This window comes from Somniosus microcephalus, chromosome 5, assembly GCF_052327205.1.
Source record: "Somniosus microcephalus isolate GS21.2 chromosome 5, FLI_Smic_1.0, whole genome shotgun sequence".
In the NCBI taxonomy this organism is placed as follows: domain Eukaryota; kingdom Metazoa; phylum Chordata; class Chondrichthyes; order Squaliformes; family Somniosidae; genus Somniosus; species Somniosus microcephalus.
In genome coordinates, this window is record NC_140991.1 from 315,911,311 (window position 1) to 315,936,995 (window position 25,685).

Here is a 25,685-nt window from a genome sequence, read left to right on the forward strand (position 1 = left end):
TGTGGGCGTCGCTGGCTAGGCCTGCATTTAGTGCCCATCCCTAATTGCCCTTGAGAAGATGGTGGTGAGCTGCCTTCTTGAACCGCTGCAGTCCATATGGTGTAGGTACACCCACAATGCTGTTAGAGAGTTCCAGGATTTTGGCCCAGCGACAGTGAAGGAACGGCGATACAGGTCCAAGTCAGGATGGTATGTGGCTTGGGGGGGAACTTGTAGGTGGTGATGTTCCCATGCGTCTGCTGCCCTTGTCCTTCTAAGTGGTAGCGGTCGCGGGTTTGGAAGGTGCTGTTGAAGAAGCCTTGGCGAGCTGCTGCAGTGCATCTTGTAGATGGTACACACTGCAGCCACAGTGCGCCGGTGGTGGAGGGAGTGAATGTTGAAGGTGGTGGATGGAGTGCCAATCAAGCGGGCTGCTTTATCCTGAATGGTGTCGAGCTTCTTGAGTGTTGTTGGAGCTGCACTCATCCAGGCAAGTGGAGAGTATTCCATCACACTCCTGACTTGTGCCTTGTAGATGGTGGAAAGGCTTTGGGGAGTCAGGACGTGAGACACTCGCCGCAGAATTCCCAGCCTCTGGCCTGCTCTTGTAGCCACAGTATTTATATGGCTGGTCCAGTTCAGTTTCTGATCAATGGTAACCCCCAGGGTGTTGATAGTGGGGGATTCAGCGATGGTAATGCCATTGAATGTCAAGGGGAGATGGTTAGAGTCTCGCTTGTTGGAGATGGTCATGCCTGGCACTTGTGTGGTGCGAATGTTACTTGCCACTTGTCAGCCCAAGTCTGAATGTTGTCCAGGTCTTGCTGCATATGGACACGGACTGCGTCAGTATCTGACGAGTCTCGAATGGTGCTGAACAGTGTGCAATCATCAGCGAACATCCCCACTTCTGACCTTATGATGGAGGGAAGGTCATTGATGAAACAGCTGAAGATGTTTGGGCCTAGGACACTGCCCTGAGGAATCTTGCAGTGATGTCATGTGATTGAGATGAATGACCTCCAACAACCACAGCCAACTTCCTTTGTGCTAGGTATGATTCCAACCAATGGAGACTTTTCCCCTTGATTCCCATTGACTTCAGTTTTGCTAGGGCTCCTTGATGCCACACTTGATCAAATGCTGCCTTGATGTCAAGGGCAGTCACTCTCACCTCACCTCTTGAGTTCAGCTCTTTTGTCCATGTTTGGACGAAGGCTGTAATGAGGTCAGGAGCTGAGTGGCCCTGGCGGAACCCAAACTGGGCATCAGTTAGCAGGTTATTGCTGAGTAAGTGCCGCTTGATAGCACTGTCGACGACACCTTCCATCACTTTGCTGATGATTGAGAGTAGACTGATGGGACGGTAATTGGCCGGGTCGGATTTGTCCTGCTTTTTGTGGACAGGCCATACTTGGGCAGTTTTCCACATTGCCGGGTAGATGCCAGTGTTGTAGCTGTACTGAAACAGCTTGGCTAGGGGCGCAGCTAGTTCTGGAGCACAAGTCTTCAGTACTATTGCCGGAATGTTGTCAGGGCCCATAGCCTTTGCAGTATCCAGTGTCTTCAGCCGTTTCTTGACATCACGTGGAGTGAATTGAATGGGCTGAAGACTGGCATCTGTGATGCTGGGGACCTCGGGAGGAGGCCGAGATGGATCATCCACTCGGCACTTCTGGCTGAAGATAGTTGCAAATGCTTCAGCCTTGTCTTTTGCACTCACGTGCTGGGCTCCACCATCATTGAGGATGGGGATATTTTTGGAGCCTCCTCCTGTTAACTGTTTAATTGTCCACCACCACTCACGACTGGATGTGGCAGGACTGCAGAGCTTTGATTTGATCCGATGGTTGTGAGATTGCTTAGCTCTGTCTATCGCATGTTGCTTCCGTTGTTTGGCATGCAAGTAGTCCTGTGTTGTAGCCTCACCTTTCAACATCTACCCTGTCAATCCCCCTCAGAATCTTTTATGTTTCAATGCGATACTTTACTGATTAGTTCCATACTTTCCTCATGTCTGGTAGATACTGAATAAAAATCATTCATCCCTTGGGGGGAAAAAAGACATGCATGGTTTGTATTTAAAAAAGCTTGACTACTCAGAATAAATGGATAAAAGTATTCAATTAATGTTGACTTGGCTCACTTGGTAGTGTTCTCATCTGAGTCACAAGATCATGAGTTCAAGGCCAAATCTGGCCACCGTGCTGATTTTTTTAAAGTGTATTTTTAACTTTAGGATGTCGTATAATCTGCTGCTTGTGAGTGCAGTTTGTAGTGATCATGTGGACATAGTGCCCAAATCACCATTTCCAAAACCTATGGCAGGCTTTACTTTTTATACCGTTTGTACTCATCCATGCCTTTGTTACCTCCAGACTTGACTATTCCAATGCACTCCTGGCCGGCCTCCCACATTCCGCCCTCCGTAAACTTGAGGTCATCCAAAACTCTGCTGCCTGTGTCCTAACTTGCACCAAGTCCCGTTCACCCATCTCCCCCTCTTTTTCCCCCCCCCCCCCCCCCCCCCATGCTCGCTGACCTACATTGGCTCCCAGTTAAGCAACTCCTCGATTTTAAAATTCTCATCCTTGTTTTCAAAGCCCTCCATGGCCTCAACCATCACCCTCCCCACCCATCTCTGTAATCTCCTCCAGCCCCACAACTCTCCGAGATATCTGCGCTCTTCCAATTCTGGCCTCTTGCGCCATCCCCGATTTTAATCACTCCACCATTGGCGGCAGTGCCTTCAGCTGCCAAGGCCCTAAGCTCTGGAATTCCCTCCCTAAACCTCTCCGCCTCTCTTCCTCTCTTTCCTCCTTTAAGACACTCCTTCAAACCTACCTTTTTGACCAAGCTTTTGGCCATCTGCCCCAGTATCTCCTGTGGCTTGGTGTCAAATTTTGTTTTATAATGCTCCTGTGAAGTGCCTTGTGACGTCTTACTATGTTAAAGGCGCTATATAAATGCACGTTGTTGTACTAATCAATCTGCCCTGGACAATACAGTGAAAATTACTGGAAGCTGGAGGGTTGTGAGATAGCTGTCTGCCATTGTAGTGGCTTGTTGGTTGCGTATGCCACCATTTGTGGTCGGCAGAATTAATCATTATATATCCAGATTCAGTTGTTCTTGAGGATTGTAGGGCCTTAACCTTTCGTGTAACTTACTTTTGAGATTGTATGTAGATAAGAGGATATCAACAAAATCATCTCCTTTACTGAATACCAAAAACAGTGGGGGAAAAGTAAATGTTCCTGAGAAAATCGTGCACAAATTTGAGCCATTCCTTTGTAAATCAGGAAATAGGTCTTCTCAACCAACTGTGTCAGCCATGGCTCAGTGGGTAACTCCCTCGCCTCTGAGTCAGAAGGTTGTGGGTTCAAGTCCCACTTCAGAGACTTGAGCACAAAAATCTAGGCTGACACTTCAGAGCAGTACTGAGGGAGTGTGGCACTGTCGGAGGTGCTGTTTTTCAGATGAGACGTTAAACTGAGGCCCCGCCTGCCCTCACAGGTGGACGTTCGAGACTCTATGGCTCTATCTTGAAGAGGAGCAGGGGAGTTATCCCTGCTGTCCTGGCCAATATTTATTCCTCAATCAACATCACTAAAACAGATTATCTGGTCGTTATCACATTGCTGTTTTGGGAGCTTGCTGTGTGCAAATTGCCTGCCACATTACAATAAGTGACTACACTTCGAAAAGTACTTCATTGGCTGTAAAGCGCTTTGGGACATCCTGAAATCGTGAAAGGCGCTATATACAAGTTTTTTTTTCTTCCATGCTTGCCACATTTGCAGATCTGCTGAACTTTCTGGCGCCTCTATTAGATTTGTTTGTGCTAACAGAAGAGATGATGTATTAAAAATCTCAAGTGTTCAAACTCTGCCAGTAAATTTGGCCCCAATGTGAAACCATGTACTTTCCAAAGTTCATTTTGCCTGCTCTCGAAAAAGGTGGGTGGCGTTCAGTTTCGGATTTACAATTACAATGATAACCTTCGACGTCGTGTTAAAATAGCTTTAAAGAACAAATGAACTTGTATGATCCCTTTAGCTATTTGGACACATTTAATGCATTTTTGGTTTTATTTAAAAAAGAAAAAAAGACTTGCATTCATACAGCACCTGTCACAACCTCAGGACGCCCCAAAGTGCTTTACAGCCAATTTAAGTACTTTTGATGTGTAGTCACTGTTGTAATGTACGAAACGTTATAAAGCTAATGTTCACCGAAATGCAACCTTGTACATGGTTGGATGTAACTGCAACATGTTCTGCTAGATGGAGCATCTTTAGATTTTATTTCTGTCAAACTAAGGACTGATGTGGCTTTGAGTTAAATGACACAATTTTATCTTTTTTGTTGCTAGCTAGAATATCGAACAGTAGCTGCGTTGGGGTCGAGTAATCTGTAATGCATTAGATCACTGCACTTGAAAATTCAGTCTGAATGTTGTCTGCTCAAATTTGACTAGACAGTTTCCCAATGGACCAATAATAGTAGGAGCTTTAATGGAGCAGTGAATGTATTCTGTGTGTCTCCTTAGTGCATTGTGCTCCCACAAACAGACAGGTTCTTGTGAAGGCTTTTAACAAATCCTCTTTGCCAAATCTGGGTGTGTATATAAAGTACATTTCTATTCTCTATTGGGACGTTGGTTTTTACTGTTACAATAACAGGCGAATTTGATTAAAGCAGCTGCTCAAATGATCGGATGCCACTCATTCACCCGCAATAGAGTGCTCGCCAAGTTGGTTACTGTTTCTGCTCATAACTTTGAGAAGACTGAAGGCCGAGCAAAACCAGTATAGTTTCATAATCAGTAATTGCAGGCTCCGCCTTTACTAGACCTTGGAATCCTGGCTACGTCATCAATTGAAGGGATCTGCTTATGGTTCAGAAAGAAAGGTAGAACTTGTATTTACATAGCACCTTTCACAATCTCCGGATGTCTCTAAGCACTTTGAAAGACAAAAGCAAAATACTGCAGATGCTGGAAATCAGAAATAAAAGCAGAAAATGTTGGAAATACTCAGCAGGTCAGGCAGCATCCTGCAAAATGTTAGAGATATAACCGGTTTTGAGCAAGTGCAGAGGCAGGGAAACTCTGTTCCCTAGGGCAATCTTTCACAACCAGTTTCCCGCATTACAACAGTGACTCCACTTCAAAAGTACTTCATTGGCTGTAAAGCGCCTTGAGACAACTGGTGGCCGTGAAAGGTGCTATATAAATGCAAGTCTTTCTTTCCTTCACTGACTCCATCCCTCTCCCTAACATCTGTGTGAGGCTGAACCACAATGTTCGCAACCATGGTGTCATATTTGACCCTGAAATGAGCTTCCGACCACATAGCCGCGGCATAACTAAGACTGCCTATTTCCACCTCCATAACATTGCTTGTCTCCACCCTTGCCTCAGCTCATCCGCTGCTGAAACCTTGGTCCAGGCCTTTGTTGCCTCTAGACTTGACTATTCCAACGCACTCCTGGCTGGCCTCCCACGTTCTACCATATGTAAACTTGAGGTCATCCAAAACTCTGCTGCCCGTGTCTTAACTCGCACCAAGTCCCGTTCACCCATCACCTCTGTGCTCTTTGACCTACATTGGCCTTGATTTCAAATCACTCCATGGCCTCGCCCCCTCCCTATCTCTAATCTCCTCCAGCCCCACAACTTCCCGAGATATCTGCGCTCCTCTAATTCTGGCCCTCTTGAGCATCCCTGATTATAATCACTCAACCATTGGTTGCCGTGCCTTCTGTTGCCTAAGCTCTGGAATTCCCCCCCCTAAACCTCTCTACACCTCTGTCCCCCCTTTAAGACGCTCCTTAAAACCTACCTCTTTGACTAAGCTTTTGGTCATCTGCCCTAATTTCTCCTAATGTGGCTCGGTGTCAAATTTTTTGTCTTAATACACCTGTGAAGCGCCTTGGGACGTTTTACTACATTAAAGGTGCTATATAAATACAAGTTGTTGTTGGGAAAGAGGGAGGGGAGGAAAGAACAGAAGGGAGGGCTGTAAAGTGCCTAATCGAAAGATGAGGTGGTGTTCCTCGAGCTTACGTTGAGCTTCATTGGAACAGTGTAGGAGGCCGAGGGGGGAGAGAGGTGGGAATGGAGCGGAGAATTCAAATGACAGGTGACTGGAAGCTTGGGGTCTCGCTTGTGGACTGAACGGAGGTGTTCCGCTAAGCGGTCACTCAATCTACGTTTGGTCTCCCCAATGTTGAGACAGCATCGTGAGCAGCGAATACAATATACTAAATTGTAAGTATCACAGAAATCACACAAACCCCACAGTGCAGATAGAGGCCATTTCGGCCCATCGAGCCTGCACCGACACATATCCCACCCGATCCCTGTAACCCCTACACCAACACATATCCCACCCTATCCCCACGTATTTAATCCCCCTAACACTAAGGGTCAATTTATCATAGCCAATCAACCTAACCAGCACATCTTTGGACTGTGGGAGGAAACCGGAGCACCCGGAGGAAACTCACGCAAACACGGGGAGAATGTCTGTGTGGAGTTTGCACAGTCACCCGAGGCCGGATTCGAACCCGGGTCCCTGGCGCTGTGAGGCAACAGTGCTAACCACTATGCCACCGTGCTGCCCTACAAGTAACTCTTCAAATAGTGCCATGGGTCCTTTCAAGCCCACCTGATCAGTCAGAAGGGGTCTTGCTTTAACATCTCATCCAAAAGATGGCACTTTTGATACTGCAGCACTCCTTCAGTACTGCATTGAATTGTCAGCCTGCAAGCCTGCAGTCTTTTAGTTGGCCTGTCTGGGCTCGGTTCTGTGATATTCCTTGCTTCGAATGTTTTGCAATAAATTTGAATTGAAGGGGAAATAATCATGTTTATCTTTTAAAATCATTGAACGTTCAACATTGTTAACATCCACAGTCGTCACATTGGTAGTTTGCCAGATGGGTGCACGGATGTTAGCTGTGTCATTGTGTATTCTCTAAAGTGGGTACAGGTAGACTACCCTTTATCCGAACTTCCGAAAACCGAAACCCTCTAAAAACCAAAGGTTTTTTCGGTCAGCGTAAGTCGTGCGCACGACATGACCAGAGTGGCGCACGACTTACGCTGAGCAGAGGGTCAGCGTAAGTCGTGCGCATGACCCCCCGCCGACCCCGACCCCCGCCGACTTGCGCTGAGCAGAGGGTCAGCGTAAGTCGTGCGCACGACCCCCCGCCGACCCCCCCGCGGAACCACCTGACTCTCTTCCAAAGGCTCGAAAGCAACGAGAGCTCTGAGCCCGCGGCGGTGCCGGCCCCTGTTCCGACCGAGCACGACGACCTGTTGGTGGAAATGCGGAACTTCATTGCATTCCAGGCTAGCAGCGACGGACAAGCCACGACTGCGGACCCCCCCGCCGACCCCCCCCCCCCCCCCCCCGACCCACCTTCCGAAATCCGAAATTTTCCGAAAACCGAAACATGGCTGGTCCCGAGGTTTTCGGATAAAGGATAGTCTACCTGTATTCTACTTGGTTACGTCCTATTATCTGGATAGGTAATTTCCACTACAATTCAGTGTCTTTTTGTCTCTGGTACTATAGGTTCTGAGATCTGAGGAGTTATACCACAGTGAAAATGAAATAATGATTCCAGTACTGTCATCAAAAAGGGCAAGTGAGCTACCTGTTGATGAAGTTGCAAGCATTTTGCAGGTAAGGTGCATGTGACTGTGGGATGGGTGTTGGGGTGGGTAGGGGGGAGAGGGTGGATTCTGTGTTTATTTAAAGGGTCATTTTCATACAGGCTTTAACCAACTACAGGAAACTTTGCGATATCCGGCACTGACGGGACCGGCGTGATGCCGATCTATGAAAACTTCCGGACAGACCAGCGCTAATGTTGAAGGATACGGAGGTTTTCATCTCCGTACCTGACAACAAACACTGTTGCTTAGCAACAGCTTGTAAACAGTCGGCCCGTACCTTGGAAGCGTCTCTGTAGTTTAGCAACAGCTTCAGAGAGGCTTTCCAGAGACTGACTGTTTTAAAAAAAAAAAAAAAAGTGCTAGGAGAAGAATAAAAGAAATGCTAGGAGAAGGAAAAAAACCTAACAAAACGGCTGCTGTTTTCTGCCGTTAGATCGAGGTTTCTGACATACAACTTCCGGATAAACCAAAGTTTCCTGTATGTTGATGAAGTATTGAACATTGAACTTAATTTATACAGCAAAAATAGTGTTTCTATTATAGTGTAGGTTGCTTAATAACAATCACCTTTGAAATGTGATCCATTTTGAATATTGAGGAACTTTTCAGTAAGGCATCTTTTGCTTTATTTGCTCAAAAAAATTGTGGTTCTGAACAACGTTCCCTGTAAGCTGTGCGGACGTGCAGCACTCCAGGGAACCCACGCAGTCAGCATTTCAGCGTAAAAACTGCACATGCGCAGTATTTTGATTGTCCCGCGCAGCCCCTTAAAGGCCAAAAAAAATTACAGGAATCTCGTTGTGAAAGATTGCTTGAAACGGATCAGAGTAATTGTTGAGTAACAAAGAACATTTATTGAGTGATATGGTGGTTAAATTCATGAGCAATGCAAAATGATGTTTAGAAATAATTTTCTTTAATATTCTGTGGTTTTGTTAGGATATGACCTAATCCATTTCTCTTCAGCAGTGCAAACCTATATTTACATTTGATAGCTCCAGCTCCTCTTCCCTGACACACTTCTCTTTAAGCTGGTGAATCACCAGTAGCTCTCTCTGGTCTTGTCCAAGTGGCCATTCTTCATGTTTGAGCCTAGACAGTATGTGTTAACCAGTTATACAGCAGTGCAGGGCTTTGGAGCCTAGACTGATTCATCTTAAACTGATATTCATATGTATGCATTTTCCGGAAAGGATCATTTGATAATTATCAGACGCAAGAGCCCAAGTTCAAGGCCTTTTCCACTCCATCCATTCTCCCAGATACTGACATCAGTTGTTGTGCCAATTCCCTCTGCAGTTGAGATGAGCTCAGCACAGACCAGGGATTGAATGTGGGAAATTTGGGAACCTCCTGGTCAATGTTCCCTCTTTTCCTGGGGGTGCGCGGCTCCTTTAAGGGGCAGTGCGGCCCATTGGTTGAAAAAGCCGGTCCCGGGCTGCGCAGGACCAGCAGAGGTGTGCGCACACCTTGTAGGGAATACTGCTCCTAGTTTGCTTGGCCCACTAGTGCACAGGCGCAACAAGTAATCCAAGAGGCTAATTGGATGTTGCCCTTGATCTCAAGGGGGCTGGAATCAAAAAGTGAGCAAGTGATTCTTGAGTTGGACAGACCGCATCTGGAGTACTGTGTTCAGTTCTGGGCACCGCACCTCCGGAAGAATATTTTGGCATTGGAGGGGGGTACAGTGCCGATTCACCGCAATGATACCAGACCTAGAGTTAAATTATGGAGGGGGGTACAGTGCCGATTCACCGCAATGATACCAGACCTAGAGTTAAATTATGAGGACGGGTTGCATAAACTTGGCTTGTATTCCCTTGAGTTAGAAGGTTGAGGGGGCTGATCTAATTGAAGTATTTTAAATGATAAAAGGATTTGATAGATACAGAGAAACTATTTCTTCTGGTGCAGAAATCTGCTAAAAGAGGGCCTAATCTTAAAATTAGAGCTCGGCTATTAGGATTGAAATCGAGAAGCAGGTTTTCACACAAAGGGTAGTGGAAATCTGGAATTCCCTCGCCCATAAAGCTGTGATTGCTGAATCAGTTGAAATTTTCAAGACTGAGATCAACTGATTTTTAATAGGTAAGAGTATCAAGTGATTTGGATCAATGGTAGGTAAATGGATTTTATCTACAGATCAGCCATGATCTAATTGAATGGCAGAATGGCCTCCTGCTGTACCTATGATGCAGTAACATGCTGGCCCGTATTGTGGAATTACAGACAGGATGAGTGTCTGGAAGAAATGAAAATTGTTGGGTGATTCACTCCCAGCCATGCTCTTCGCACCTCCGAGTGACCAACCCAAGCCCTGCATTAGCAGAGTGAACGTAACCTCTTCGCACACTCAGCCAGCGAGTGGTAAATGGTGCAAAAGAGCTTGAAAGAGAAGACAAATAAATTTTAAATCTAAAATGGAGGAAACTTGTTCAAAGTTCACAGTGAAAGCCGACTAGCTTTTTTGATTTGTATAAAATGTCGTTGTTTTCCATTCATTACAGTTGGGGTGGTAGCTGCGCATTGCTTCAGCGCTGACTGCGTGATGACACCAATACAGTTTCTTCTTTGTTATATTTATTAAGCATCCCCTTTTCTTACCACAGTGCGACCTTCACAATGGCCTAAAAAGTAGTGAAGTTTCTCGGCGTCGGACATACCATGGATGGAATGAATTTGAAATCAGTGAAGATGAACCTCTTTGGAAAAAATATATTTTACAGGTTAGACGCACCAGTAATTGCACTATAACAATGGCCCAGCAATGGCCAGGTGACTGAAGTCACTTTTGCTTATTAGACATTTATTCAAGTATCTAAAACTGAGCAAATGACCAGTGGGAGAGAAATGTTACAGCTCCAGATGATTAAGTTTTGAGTGGGGAGCAGGAGAGACCGTGGCAATGCAGTTAGCTTCTTGGTTGATATTAAAATCTTACGAGAGCAGGAGTGTGAGACCTCTGCAATAACCAAGAAGTGCTGCCTCCGAATTTTGGTGCCTGATTTTGCTCCTGATTCTGTGCTGCTCTTACACCTACTTCTGCCTCTGTGAGTTGCCTTTTCTGTTTGTAGCTGGTTGACTGCAAGTGTCCGTGGGCTGATTAACATTCTCCAGGTCTCTCAAAGTGATCTGTGCTTTTCAGCAATCAAAGGCAACTCTGCTTTCATAATCAACTAAAACAAAAGGTTATGTTCTTCTTTGCAAGGTAGAAGACCCTTCTTCCCCGATTGCAGACCCATCAAGTGGCCCTACAATTATTATGATAAGATGACGACCATTTCATTATATGCGCAGCTACTCTGTATTTTTTTCATTCATGTGATATGGGCGTTGCTGGCAAGGCCGGCATTTATTGCCCACCCCGAATTGCCCTTGAGAAGGTGTTGGTGAGCCGCCGCCTTGAACCGCTGCAGTCCATGTGGTGAAGGTGCTCCCACAGTGCTGTTAGAGAAGGAGTTCCAGGATTTTGACCAGCGATGATGAAGGAACGGCGATATACTTCCAAGTCAGGATGGTGTGACTTGGAGGGGAACTTGGAGGTGGTGGTGTTCACATGCACCTGCTGCCCTTGTCCTTCTAGGTAGTAGAAGTTGCGGGTTTGGGAGGTGCTGCCAAAGAAGCCTTGACGAGTACACACTGCAGCCATGGTGTGCATGCGAGGTATACCTTCAAGGGGCCACGCACCCCCCAAAAATGAAAGGGAACATTGGTGCCAATATCTCCCACGTTCAAAGAGCAAATAAAAAAGACTCAAGATAATATTTTGGAGTGAATTATGGCAGAGTTCTTAATGCTTTCGTGATCACAATTTTTCTCTTGCTGTATTTTTTAAAAAAAATAAAAAAATTCTAATATTGCATTTTAGATTTGGTGCCAGAAAGGGGAGCAGTAGAAGTGGAGCGATACAGTCAGCTCTTCACTTAATGCAGAAATCTCACAACAGCAGAAACAAGAGAGTCGGACTTCGGTCCTGACTTAGAGGCTGTCTTGTATTGCCTCCTCTTTTCCTTCTGCCTCCATTACTCCTGATCCCAATGTTTCTGCTCTCCTTGTCCTCTAGTCTGCTGATGGCGGACAAGTTGCTCCAGCTGTCTGTTCCAACTCCTGCTGCGTTGCATCAGTTTTCTTGCCTCTTTAAACTCACACACACACACAAGACAAGCATGTCCCATCCATGAACACCATTTCTCCACCTTCTCTGGCAAGAGGAACTTGCCCATCTTCGTTTTGAAGGGCTACAGGGAACCTATATTCATCACACACTTCAATAAATAGAGGCATAGAGTGCAAAAACCAGGAAGTTATGCTAAACCTATACAAAACACTAGGGGACCAACCCTGGTTCAATAAGGCGTGTAGAAGAGCATGCCCGGAGCAGCACCAGGCGTAGCTAAAAATGAGATGCCAACCTGAGGAAGCTGCAACACAGAATGACATGCATGCTAAAAAGCAGAAGCAGCATGCTATAGACAGGGCTAAGCGATCCCACAATCAACGGATCAGATCATAGCTCTGCAGTCCTGCCACATCCAGTCATGAATGGTGGTGGACCAGAAAGCAACTAGGGAGGAGGAGGCGGCTCCGTGAATATCCCCATCCTCAATATAGGTGGAGCCCAGCACGTGAGTGCAAAACACAAGGCTGAAGCTTCTGCAACCAACTTCAGCCAGAAGTGCCTACTCCCGAGGTCCCCACCATCACAGAAGCCAGTCTTCAGCCAATTTGATTCACTCCACGTGATATCAAGAAACAGCTGAGCGGACTGGATACAGTAAAAGCTATGGGCCCCGATAACATCCCGGCTATCGTGCTGAAGACTTGTGCTCCAGAACTAGCCGCGCCTCTAGCCAAGCTGTTCCAGTACAGCTACAACCCTGACATCTATCCGACAATGGAAAACTGCCCAGGTATGTCCTGTCCACAAAAAGCAGGACAAATCCAACCCGGCCAATTACCGCCTCATCAGTCTACTCTCAATCATCAGCAAAGTGATGGAAGGTGTCATCGACAGTGCGATCAAGCAGCACTTACCAATAACCTGCTCACTGATGCCCAGTGTGGGTTCTGCCAAGACCACTTGGCTCCAGACCTCAATACAGCCTTGGTCCAAACATGGACAGAGGAGCTGAATTCCAGACCCAAGAGCTAAACCCAGAAAAGAGTCCCCTGAGTCAGCTGCTACTGAAACTAAGTACTCAGCCGGACCCTGACCAGCCCCAGACCAACACAGCCGTCCAAACACCAATCCGAGTGAACCAAATCATTAAACAATGCAAAGAAACCTACCTGGAACATTGGAACAAAATAACCGAAAGCCAAAGCAGATTAGAATGTTACCGGGCCCTAAAAAGAGAATATAAACTGGCAGACTACCTCACGACCATCAGAGACACAAAACAGAGACAGACCCTCACCAGGTACAGACTAAGCGACCACCAACTGGAAATTGAAAAAGGCAGATACAAGAAATCCTGGCAGCCTAGAGAGAATAGAATATGCGACCAATGTCTGGCCGGCGAGGTTGAAACAGAAATGCATTTCCTCCTAAAATGCGAAAAATTCAACACATCAAGAAATATATTATTCAACAAGCTAAGCCAAACAACCCCAGATTTCAAGGAATTGGATGACCTGTCAAAATTGAGATTAGTCCTGGGAGAAGGAGACAGACCATACCTTGGGGCCAAATATGTAACAACATGTCACAACCTGAGGACTGTTTAAAATTAAGACTGTTTAAAATTAATATTGTTTAAAAGTAATATTGTATGTACCCAACAAATGTCAAATCGATTGACACCTACAGAATGTTGGAAAACTGTACCTTTTTGCTATGTAAGCTTTGGCAATATGGTTCTCTGTAAACTTTCATGCCAATAAAGCATTTGAATTGGAATTGGGTAAGGTAAGAGTGACTGCCCTTGACATCAAGGCAGCATTTGACCGAGTGTGGCATCAAGGAGGAGCCCTAGTAAAACTGAAGTCAATGGGAATCGGGGGGGAGGTGGGGGGGGCGGGGAAACGCTCCATTGGCTGGAGTCATACCTAGCACAAAGGAAGATGGTTGTGGTGGTTGGAGGTCAATCATCACAGCCCCAGGACACCGCTGCAGGAGTTCCACAGTGCAGTCTCCTAAGCCCAACCATCTTCAGCTGCTTCATCAATGACCTTCCCTCCAACATAAGGTCAGAAATGGGGATGTTTGCGGTTCGGCGCCATTCACAACTCCTCAGATAATGAAGCATTCCATGCCCACATGCAACAAGACCTGGATGACGTTCAGGCTTGGGCTGATAAGTGGCAGGTAACATTCGCACCACAGAAGTGCCAGGCAATGACCATCTCCAACAAGCGAGAATCTAACCACCAGCCCTTGACATTCAATGGCATTACCATCGCCGAATCCCCCACCATCAACATCCTGGAGGTCACCATTGACCAGAAACTTAACTGGACCTGCCACATAAATACTGTGGCAACAAGAGCAGGTCAGAGACTGGGTATTCTGCGGCGCGTGTCTCACCTCCTGACTCCCCAAAGCCTTTCCACCATCTACACGGCACAAGTAAGGAGTGTGATGGAATACTCTCCACTTGCCTGGATGAGTGCAGCTCCAACAACACTCAAGAAGCTCGACACCATCCAGGACAAAGCAGCCTGCTTGATTGGCACCCCATCCACCACCTTAAGCATTCGCTCCCTCCACCACCAGCGTACCGTGGCTGCAGTGTGTACCCTCTACAAGATGCACTGCAGCAACTCGCCAAGGCAGCACCTCCCAAACCCGCGACCTCTTCCACCTTGAAGGACAAGGGCAACGGGCGCATGGGAATACCACCCCCCCAAGTCACACACCATCCTGACTTAGAAATGTATCACCGTTCCTTCATCGTCGCAGTTTCCTGGAACACTCTCCCTAACAGCACTGTGGGAGCACCTTCACCACACGGACTGCAGCAGTTCAAGAAGGCGGCTCACCACCACCTTCTCGAGGGCGATTAGGGATGGGCAATAAATGCTAGCCTTGCAAGCGACGCCCACATCCCATTAAAAACAAATAAATAAAAACTCTTTTTTAAATTTTGGCCCCAGCTGGAGTATTGTGTCCAATTCTGGGAACCACACTTTAGGACGGACGTGAAGGCTTTGGAGAGGGTACAGAAGAGATTTACCAGAATGGTTCCAGGGATGAGGGATTACAGTTGCATGGTTAGACTAGAGAAGCTGGGATTGTTCTCCTTGCAGCTGAGAAGGCTAAGAGGAGATTTGATAGAGGTGTTTAAAATCATGAAGGATTTTGTTAGAGTAAATAAAGAGAAACTGTTTCCAGTGGCTGAAGGGTCGATAACCAGAGGGCATAGATTTAAAGTAATTGGCAAAAGAACCAGAGGCGGCATAAGGAAAAATGTTTTACGCAACGAGTGGTTAGGATTTGGAATGCGCTGCCTGATCGGGCGGTGGGTACAGATTCAATAGAAGCCTTCAAAAGGGAATTGGATAAATATTTGCAGGAGAAAAAATTGCAGGGATGTGGGGAAAGAGTGGGGGAGTGGGACTGACTGGATTGCTCTTCGAAAGAGCCGGTGCAGACTCGATGGGTCGAATGGCCTCCTTCTGTGCTGTACTATTCTATGATTCTATGATGCTAAATTGTTCTAGAGGGCAATGGCTTTCTACTCTTGCTCATCACAGCCAGAGAACCCTCAATGGCTTCTCTTCTTGGCTCCGCAATGCTACCTCCAGAGTTCCTGAATGACCTGTCCTTGCGCTTTCCTCATCTATTTGCTTCCCCTTGGCAACATTATCCACTGACATGGGGTCACGGAGCCCAACCCTACCTCTCCCACCACCTCCATGTTGTTGGACTACTTGTTCGATACCCAGTCTTTGATGAGCTGCCTACTTCCACCTCTGTAACATACCTCCCTCCTCACCCCTACCTTATCACATCAGCTAATGAAACCCTCATCCATGCCTTTGTTACTTCCAAACTCGACTTCCAATTTTCTCCTTGTTGGCCTTCCATCTTCCAGCCTCCGTAAACCTCAACTCTTCCGAAACTCTGCTGTCTGTATCCTATCCCGCACCAAGTCCCGCCTACCTAACACCATGTCCTTATTGACGTACATTGATTCCCAGTCCGTAATGCCTCAAATTCCAAATTCTTATCTTCATATTTAAATCTATTCAGGGATGGTCTCATTTGCTTGCTGGCATTTGAAGTTCTAGGCTCGAACTCTACCTGGTTTATAGCTATTTTCATCGTATTGAGCTCTAGTGCAGCAAATAATTAATTCATTGTTAGATTGTGTACTTTGGGGAAAGCCTGGGAGGAAGGAAAGGATAGCTCTCTCTTTATTTCCTCCTAAAGGAGGTATCCAATAGACCATACTTTGGGTGGGTGGGTGTAGGGGTTACCTTCTTTAACCTTTGTCTCGCTGACTCCATATTTGCATTTTTTTTTTACTGAAGAGAGGGTTCTAAAGAAGCTTCATTGTAACCAGGTCTTTGCCTTGCTCTCCAATCAGTTGGAACAGGTTGTACTAGGAGCTAGAATACCTTGGAGATCCTTTTATATTCTGATAACTACAGTTGTTTTAGTCCCTTTTATGCTTGTGGTTTAAAATGGAATAGAACTCAGTCGGGGAGCCTTTCCGTCTCCTAATGCTTCCTTTGGTAGTGCTTTAAACTTGGTTCCATACTGTTCAGATGTGGCTAATGTAATTCATTTTAGATTTGTATATCCATTAAACATAAATAACTTTGATGCAGTGAAGGCAGAGAGTATTTTTTGCTAGACATGTTTCTTTTGCTGATCTATGCTACAGGTTGAGCGTCCTGAATCCGGGGACCGAGGCTGAGCTGGTTTTCGTGTTTTTCCGGACTTCAGAACGTGTTTCTGATGTCCGAAGTCCGGAAATATTGCAACCTGGGCTTGGGCGTTTCCGGACTTTGGACATCAGAAACACATTCCGAGCCCGGAAATGCCTGGGCCCAGGTTGCGATATTTCCGGTTTTTGGACGTCACCTTGTAGTTCTTCTCCTCGCAGGCCTTGTAGTCCTCGCTTCTTCACAACGCATGGTAAGCCTCCCTCTCTCGTTTTAGCAATGCAGTACTCTAACTGTACTTAATGTGAGCAAGGTTTGACGGGGTGTCCGGATTACGGAACGTTTTACGGATTCTGGGCGACCCTGCCACCAATCGTCCCGGATTCCGGAACATTTTACGGATTCCGGACAACCCTGCCACCAATCGTCATGGATTCCGGAACTCTGGATTTTGGACGCTCAACCTGTATTCTACTTGGGTTCTGTACATGATGGTTTCTGGTTTGTAAATGTGTACTTTGTGTGTGGCACTGTTGAGGCTTTTGGGCTACTTGCTTGGGTTGCATTGTTTGGGCATCTTGCTGGAGCTGTCCAGAGGAGCATTGCAAAATTCTTGCACTGTCTGTTTTTCCCCCTTCACCTAGCCACTCTTTTCAGATGGCTTATGATGATTCATTGCTGTGATCATGTTTTGCTATCCTATTTTGTTGCTCCCGTTAAAATTGGGAAACTTGATGTAGGAGCGCTTGGGAATATAGGAAATGCCCGGTGTCTCAGACCGAAATGAAGGGTGTTGATCATTGAATCATGGAAATTTCTGGCACAGACGGTGGCCATTCAGCCCATTGTGTCTGTGCCGGCCGAAAAAGAGCTCTCCAGCCTCATCCCACTTCCCAGCTCTTGGTCTGTAGGTTGCAGCACTTCAAGTGCATATCAAAGTACTTTTTAAATACGATGAGGGTTTCTGCCTCTACCACCCTTTCAGGCAGTGAGTTCCAGACCCCCACCACCCTCTGGGTGAAGAAAGTTCTCCTCAACTCCCCTCTAATCCTTCTACCAATTACTTTAAATCTATGCCCCCTGGTTATTGACCTCTCTGCTCAGGGAAATAGGTCCTTCCTATCCACTCTATCTAGGCCCCTCATAATTTTATACACCTCAATTAAGTCTCCCCTCCGTTGGAAAGCAAACAACCCCAACCTCTCCAATCTTTCCTCAGCTAAAATTCTCCAGTCCTGGCAACATCCTCGTAAATCTCCTCTGTACCCTCTCTAGTGCAATCACATCTTTCCTGCAATGTGGTGACCAGAACTGTACACAGTGCTCTTGCAGTGGCCTAACTTGTGTTTTATACAGTAAAGTTGTTGTCTGCATGTGTTGGCAGGCATGCTGTTGCGTGCTATACCTGATTTTGTATTTTTGTAGGACTTGATTGCTTCTATTAAATTATTTTTCTGGTTTCAAGAACTCTTGGAGATGCATTCCATTTTGTAGATATTCACCTGCCCAGTCAGCTTTAGTTTTGGCCCGTTTTGTGATTACTTATCTGGCTCTGTCGTTTACCATTAGACCAATATTGTACACTTCACACCTAATCTGAGCCGTCTTTTGTCTCCACTGTCCTATTACCATCTTGTCTGGTTTTGAATACCTCTTTACTACTTTTGTTCTATCGCAGCCCTGCCTTCGATCTATTTTATTTCCTTTCCAGTTTTGAAAAAGGGCTTCGACCCGAAACGTTGACTCTAATTTCTCTCCATGGATGTTGCCTGACCTGAGTTTTTCCAGCATTTTCTGTTGTTTCGGATTTCCAGCATCTGCAGTATTTTGCTATTGTACCCCAGTGCCGTTTGAATTCATAGGATTGTTGTGTGTGCATAGTTGGCCCTTTTGATCACAGGGGTCTTGTACCGTTTAAGGATTCTTGGTCTGTATTTCCAGATTTAAGTGCTTTTAAAAAGGTAGAACGTTCCAAATCTCGACCACTCTCTCTTTCGCTGAGTTGTTGGGATCAGGAACGCTGTACCTGAAAAGGTGTTGGAAGCTGATTCCATAAATAATTTTAAAAGGGAGTTGGACAGGTACTTGAGGATGAGCAACTTTCAGGGTTACGGACAAAGAGCGGGGGTGTGGGACTAAGCATGGCTGCTCTTTCAAAGAACCAGCTCAGGTACGAATGGCCACCTTCTGTGCTGTGTGTTTCTATGAATTTCTATGAAATTCTATAAAATGTGGAATGGTTTTGTTTTGCAGGACAGCCCCATGCGGGGCTGTGAATCCAAAGGCAGGCGAAAGGTAGCTAATATACTTATCGGTAGTGTTTTTTCCCCCCAGAGACTAAAACAACAAAGCAATTTAATGGCTTGTCTCCAGAGTTGACGAGCCCTTCATACCCATTGCGTTGAACATTTTTTTAATATCTGTTTCTGACTGTGAACAGTTGATAATAAAATGGAATGTCATCCATCAAAAAGGCAGTCTGACATTTGTAAGCAGGATGCTGCACACGTGGCCAGGCATCAAAAGGCTGGAAGGCAGAAGACAGCAGGAAGAAGTGGTTCTGCTCTGTGGCTATAGGGCAGAATACAAAGGGGTTATTCTAGTTGAAGTTATGTAACTCGGCTCAGCAAAGTGGGATAGCATTGCACGTACATTGTGTCTCATGATGCAAAGACACGTTCTTGTGATTAAACTAAACAAATCTGATCATAATTATTGCTGTGTGTTTGCCTTACTGCAGAATCAAGCAGCTAATTGATTTGCACCATGCATTGACTCACCTAGTTTAACTCTGTCTGCTTTCAGTGAGATTGAAGAAAAATGTGTACAAAAGACATTGGCCCAGAAATTCGGGTCGGGGGCTTCCCGCGGGTGCAAGCCCCCGACCTGCACTTACCTTGCGCGCCGGCCGTTGAGCTGTAGGGCCCGTGGAATTCCGATCCGGGGCCTGGTCCAGCTGCCGGCGCGCAGTGCTTGCGTATCCCAGGGGCGCAGTTAGTTCGATGCGTCCCCTGGGATCACGTGGGCCATGCATGGGCAGCCAATCGGAGCAGGGAATGCTCCATTCATAAGCCTTGACAGGAAGTGCTGTCAAGACTTATAAATACTACGGCCCCAAAATAGCACTAAACCTTCAAATAATTTTTTTTTTTTAAATCACTTTTTAAATAAACTATAAATTACATGAAATAACCATTTTAAACAATTAAAATTTTTGAAAAATAATTTTATATTCTAATGGGGCTAAAAATAAACTTACCTTGCTTTAAAGTATTTAAAAATAATAAACCTGTGGAAAAAATGTTTTAATTTTAATTAATTCACCACTTACCTTGTAAAAAGCAGGCCTTACGCCTGCTTTTTAAATGTGTAAATTCTGCAGGCTTACCCTCCCGGGAAAACCTGTAATAAAAAAAAACTAAGTTCGATGCGCACGCGCAGCCTCCCCTGCGCACGCGTTCGACCTCTGAACCCCTTCGTTCAGAGGAACGGAAGTGCCGGTTTCCCGCGCATGCGCAGTGCATGCAGGAAACCGGCACTTCCATCGGGCCCACGGGTGAGTGCCCTGTGCGTACTCACCCGTGGAGACCCGAATTTCTGGGTCAATGAAATCCGTTTCAGTATAACCATCTGTTTTTGCAAAATACTATGTGCATTTCCGGCCAGGCTCATAACCTGTAGAAGCAGAGAATACAATGTGTTCAAACTGAATTACAGTTCCAGTAACTATCTTTTTTTATAGGGTTTGATATTTGTCAGTGAGATTGTGATCTTGCTCCTGCTAGTGATGTTTCATCATTAGAAATATTGTTTCATCATAAAATAGTGGCGCAGAGGTCTGTTAGGAATGTTTTATTAAGCTTTTACATTTTTTTTGCAGTTCAAAAATCCTCTTATCATGCTCCTCCTGGCTTCGGCTGTTATCAGTGTTTTAATGCACCAGCTGGATGATGCAGTCAGCATTACAGTGGTAAGATATGGATATTTGTTTACGTATCCTATACACATTGGGAACCAAACATGGCTCAAAAAATGTAATTAAATTAAATTTAAACATTTATAGCTTAAATATAGAAAAATACAGGGTGAAATCTTGCTGAAGCGGGGCACCTCGAGGGGCATGCTGTTGGACTTTTTCCTGCACCCTTCAGCTCAAATAATTTCCGCCGTAACTTGCTGGAAGTGCGAGCTGATAACAGGGCACCTGGGACGTTAGTGAACGACAGGACCAACAGTCTAGAAACGACTGAAGAAAATATGATGAATAAGAGTCAAATCAGGTACAGATAGAGAAATAAAGAGAGGGAAGGACAGATTGGATTAAGAGCGAGAGAGGAAAAAAAGAGACAGGAAAAGTAAGGAACATTTTTAAAACATGTTTAAATCTCTAAGAAGAATCTACTACATGCAGGAATGAGATTGAACAGTTTAAAAAGTTCCCTTTCTGGGCCAGAGAGGTTGATTGGCATTGCATTAAGAATTATCGTGCCATTAACGGTACTTACGCTGTTAATTATGAGCCCTAATTTTCTGCGGTGAGTTTAATGGGCAATTAAGGTGCAAATCCAGCAATTTCTTAAATATCGGAGGTTGAGGGCGAGCTGCTGTTTGTGCGAGGCAAATGGCGGAGCGGCGTAAATCGGCGAGCAGGTTATGGAGATTCACAGCTCACTGCGTAGCTCCTCTTCCCCTGACCTTGCTGGTCACTGTCTGTGTTAATAATGCCGTGCGTCGTGAACTCGTGTTATTTTTCTAGCAAGATTTGACCCACGGTCACATTCTATAATTTTAGATTTTATCAGAGCATGAAGCTTGATCTCAGTAATATTACTGTTCTGTAGTTTTGCTTAGTAGGATCATTAATCTGTTTTCCTACACCATACTAATTTTATTTATATATATTTAGTAATTATATAGGGTCATCATTGTTATCATTTTCCACTAAATGAATGGCTAATTGTCAACCTCCTGGTATTCTTTTCCTGTAGAAAATTAATTATTCTAGAACTGGGGGACATAGACTCAGGATAAGGGGTCGGCCATTTAAGACTGAGATGAGGAGGAATTTCTTCACTCAGAGGGTTGTGACTCTCTGGAATTCTCTGCCCCAAAGGGCTGTGGATGCTCAGTCGTTGAGTATATTCAAGGCTGAGATCGATAGATTTTTGGACTCGAGGGTAATCAAGGGATATGGGATCGGGCGGGAAAGTGGAGTTGAGGTCGAAGATCAGCCATGATCTTATTGAATGGCGGAGCAGGCTCGAGGGGCCGAATGGCCGAATCCTGCTCCTAATTCTTATGTTCTTATGTAATTATGATTATAATATGGACTAATAGCACCTTTTTTCTCTCTGAAAGGCTATACTAATTGTGGTCACAGTTGCCTTTGTGCAGGTTAGTGTCTTTTTGTATTCTACTAGAAACTTGGCCAAAGCTGGAAATATAAATTTATGTTTTTAACTTGTCTGCTGTAAGTCTTTAAACCTTAGAACACAGCATTTCCAGGTAATACTAAGCTGTCAGAGCTTTGACATTTTAGCACAAGTGACATGAAGCTTAAACTAATAATATTAGAGTAAGAGTGAAGCTCTTTATCAGGAGTAGCTTTATTACTGTAATACATTTTACTGCTAAAATTAGGACCTTAAAACTCTTGTCAACTTTTAAAATTGTATTTAATTTTTTTATCCACTCTTCCTATACTTCCTTATTTGCCCTATTTACTCTTCTCCCCATCTTCTCATGATTTTTACAGAATTAAATTTGTTATGTTATATTTTTCTGTGTTTTAAAAAAAATTGTTGCAAGATTGTCAGCCTTGGCGCAGTGGTAGCACTCCCACTTCTGAGTCAGAAGGACATGGGTTCAAGCCCCAATCTAGACACTTGAACGTATAATCTAGGCTGACACTTCCAGTGTAGTACTGAGGGAGTGCTGTGCTGTTGGAGGTGCCGTGTATCAGATCAGATGTTAAGCCAAGACACCATCTTCCCACTCTGGTGTATGTAAAAGATCCCATGGCACTATTCAAGGAAGTTCTCCCAGTGTCCTGACCAACAATGACCTCTCAACCAACATCACTAAAGTGGATTTTCTGGTCATTATCTCATTGCTGTTTGCAGGGCCTTGCACAATGCAAATTGGCTGCTGCATTTCTCTACAGCATTCGAAAGTGCTGTGACGTGCATTAGGACCTCCTGATGTCATGATGGGTGTTATATAATTGCAAGTTCTTTCTTCTTAAATACTCTACTATTTTCTTCTGCCTCTGGTGTCCCACTTTTCATAAACTGGTAGCTTCCAAGAGCTTTTTTTTCTTGGCCAATTGAGGTTCCAAATTGGCCTGGTTGATTGAGATGTAATCTGACTTTTTCTGGAGCCACATTGGCCATGATGTTCTCTTTAAGCCGTGCAGTGCACCAGGGATCCCGCACAGCTGGCGAGCCAGCTTTTAAATTGAAAAAACTCCGCATGCGTGGAATTTTGAATGGGCCGTGCAGCCCCTTAAAGGGGCCGTGGACCTCCCAAAAAATTAAAGGGAACATTGGACACAACCTCCCTAAATTACTTCAGTTTCCAAGGAGACTATCTCACAAATCTAGGGGTTTTGGCTTGTACTCTGTAAATAATTGTTTTTTTTTTTTAAAAATGTGGCTTTCAGTCCTTTTTCCTGCCTGCCTCTGCGGTCGGTACATTGCAGTCATTGTCAGACTGGACTGACAACAGCACAGAAATGGGAAGTGCGCTTGCTAATTTTGGTTCAGTGATTATACTGTTTTAATAGCCTAAAAGCTAAATGGATACACAGTTTAACAGAAGCCACTCGCTGTATTTTGCTGGGTATTCAACCAAACTAATTGTTGGAGAATACAGCTTTTATTTTGGTTTATATATAACATTGCACTGATTAAAAAATTTCTCAATACAGGAAACTTTGTGCTATCCGGCACCGATGGGACCGAGCTGCTGCCGTACACTCCAAACTGCCGTACACTCCAGAGCTAATGTTGAAACATACGGAGATTTTCATCTCTATGAATCAACAAACCCTGTTGCAGCCTCTAAACAGTCGGCAAGCGTCTCTGTAGCGTCTGTAGCTGTTGCTTAGCTACAGACCTTGCACAGCTTGACTGTTCAAAAAAAGCCAAGAAAAGAAACGAAAAGAATAAAAAATGGCTCCTGATTTTTGCCGGTGGCTCCAGCTTGCCGGATGGTTCGCCTCCGGATAACACAAAGTTTCCTGTAACTGAAAATGTATTTTTTGAACCTGTAGTGCTGACAATACAATAACTAATCCTTCAGTGTGAGCATCATTGTGCAGTAACAACAGATAGCATATTGGTGGCCAGCATCCACACTGACAGTTTCTGTCCAAGCAAAAGCAGGCAGAATGGGGGTGGGGAGGGAAATCCCACAAAATTAACAGTGATTATGCAGCAAGTAATGGATATCTCTGCGTGATTACAAGAAAGAAATTAAGTTGAAATGTTGGGATGCCTATTGTAAGCTCTCGAGCTTTGCTCTCGGTATGATGATCAATGAACTCTTTATTCAATTGCTGAGTTCCATAAACAGCCTAGCAGAAGTGGATGAAGTGATCTAGCAATTTTAGCCTCATATGGGATTCTTTGAACCCAGAACCTTCTGACTCCGACAATAGTGCTACCACTAAAAAGAAAGACGTGCATTTCTATAACGCCTTTCACGACCACCGGATGGCTGAAAGCGCTTTACAGCCAATTAAGTACTTTTTGAAGTGTAGTCACTTGTAGGAAACGCAGCAGCCAATTTGCGCACAGCAATGTGATAATGACCAGATAATCTGTTTGTGATGTTGATTGAGGGATAAATATTGGCCCCAGGACACCAGGGATAACTCCCCTGCTCCTCTTCGAAATAGTGCAAGGGATCTATTACGTCCACCTGAGAGGGCAGACGGGGCCTCAGTTTAACGTCTCATCCGAAAGACCGCACTTCCGACAGTGCAGCACTCCCTCAGTACTGCACTGGAGTGCCAGCCTAGATTTTTGAGCTTAACTCTCTGGAGTGGGACTTGAACCCACAACCTTCTGACTCTGAGGCAGGGGTGCTACCCACTAAGCCAAGATTGACGCCTTAAAAACTGGATCCAAAATGTTACGGTCCCTGCACCAAAGAGATTCTGCTCGCAAGCATCATGTCCAAAAAAACGATTACAAAGTAGGAAGTTAAAAGCAAGAACGGAAGTCTTTTACAAAGAGTAATATGCCTATAATTGAGTTGCTCGGGAGGCCTTTGAAGCGGACAGTATGAAGAGGTTCAAGGGGCAACTGGAGAGAGTTAGAATCTTGCTGTGATATTAATAAGAATATAACCTTGTGCAGGTCCACATTCACAATGTATTGTGTTGTATGTTTCATGTATGATGGCATTACTTTATTATTTTTGCTAATTTCCTACAGGAATATCGGTCCGAAAAATCCCTTGAAGAACTGGGCAAATTGGTTCCCCCAGAATGCCACTGGTATGAGTTTTATTTTTAAACAAAATCCTATCTTGTCCTTTTCCATGAAGAATACAAGTAAGTTCCTTCATTGCATAAGTGAGCAGAGCACAATTACCATGGAACATAGGAGGCTATTTACTGGCCGCCAGTTCCAGTTTTATTCTCGTGACACCTGCTATGCCATGAGAATCAGACGGCTATCTGGCGTCACCACTAAAAGGCAGGAAGGAGATTTCTGCCGTGGTGTGCCTTTGTTGTTTCACCTGATTTACCGAGTGTACATAGCTCTTGCTAAATCAACTCTTTATTCCAGCAAACTGTCATCCTTTCTCCTCCCACGCCCCACTAAATGCTTGGCTGGTAAAGATGCACATAACTGGGCTATATGGACCAGTAGGTCTCGAGCTCAATCCCTGGTCTGTGCGGAGTTGCTTCATCGCCTGAACTTCGGTGGTTACTACAATTGCCCTCGGAACCCCCGAGCCAGGGAGCGGGAAATCAGCCTCCATTCCAGGTCGCTATCCAGTGACTTTGCTGGACTATGCACGTGTGCAGACTTAGTACTTCAGCTCCTGAAAGAGAAAGCATCAACCTATTTTTTGCTTTCAGATGCTGGTTAATCTGAGTTGCATTTCCCTAAAGGTGTTGGCACAATAAAAAGCAATAAATTTGGAATGAAAACTGGAAATACAGGAAATG

The 25,685-nt window shown here is 45.1% G+C and overlaps 1 protein-coding gene across 3 annotated transcripts in view; it reads left to right on the top strand.

Annotated features, from left to right (window-relative positions):
• atp2c1 (ATPase secretory pathway Ca2+ transporting 1) overlaps positions 1-25,685 on the top strand; it is a 112,168-nt gene that overhangs the window by 22,051 nt on the left and 64,432 nt on the right. For all 3 annotated transcript variants that reach the window (XM_085989278.1, XM_085989280.1, XM_085989281.1), the window contains exons 2-6: positions 7,566-7,676; positions 10,279-10,395; positions 20,382-20,471; positions 21,860-21,895; positions 24,943-25,004. In XM_085989278.1, the coding sequence (XP_085845404.1) occupies positions 7,566-7,676; positions 10,279-10,395; positions 20,382-20,471; positions 21,860-21,895; positions 24,943-25,004 (416 nt within the window). The remainder of the gene's footprint in view (positions 1-7,565; positions 7,677-10,278; positions 10,396-20,381; positions 20,472-21,859; positions 21,896-24,942; positions 25,005-25,685) is intronic.